At 52.3% G+C, this 428-nt stretch overlaps 1 protein-coding gene across 1 annotated transcript in view; it reads left to right on the top strand.

Annotated features, from left to right (window-relative positions):
- Nucleotides 1-57: 57 nt before the first annotated feature.
- LOC119594003 (exportin-T-like) overlaps nt 58-428 on the top strand; it is a gene marked incomplete in the record, with an annotated part of 14,234 nt that continues 13,863 nt past the window's right edge. Inside the window, 1 exon segment of the mRNA XM_037943030.1 lies at nt 58-407. Coding sequence (XP_037798958.1) covers nt 386-407 — 22 coding nt within the window.

The following is a 428-nucleotide window of genomic DNA, read 5'->3' as shown; positions in this document are numbered from 1 at the left end:
CACACGTATTATTGAGGGGAGGGGCGATTTGCCAGTAGCTCGAGGTCGACGCACGCACACACACTCACTGCAGCGTCCCCTCTGCTCACTGTGCTCTCCGCGCGCACCGTTTGCATTTGCCGTCTTGGTGCGATATGTCCTTGCGTAGTCTTATAGTTACGTGCACGCTGGAGTGTGTTTTGCTGTGTCCAAACCGATCTGATGGCTTCTGGCGGTGAAGAGGGGCCACTCCGACGAGATTTGTGATTGGTGACACTTCGCTCGTTTGGCTTTTGTTGGAGTCCTGCGGTGCGTGTGCTGCGGTATTGAAAATAATAATCCCGCGGCAGAGGATAGTTGGCGAGTGTCATTGGCGATCTGTAGTTAGTGCTGACAGGTAGTCAGGATGGCGACATTGACATTTGAAGGTTCGTATATTGTTTCTTTCT

The sequence above is a fragment of the Penaeus monodon genome, chromosome 33, assembly GCF_015228065.2.
Source record: "Penaeus monodon isolate SGIC_2016 chromosome 33, NSTDA_Pmon_1, whole genome shotgun sequence".
NCBI lineage: Eukaryota > Metazoa > Arthropoda > Malacostraca > Decapoda > Penaeidae > Penaeus > Penaeus monodon.
Note: the sequence above shows the minus strand (reverse complement) of the source record. Positions and strands in the feature narration are given on the sequence as shown.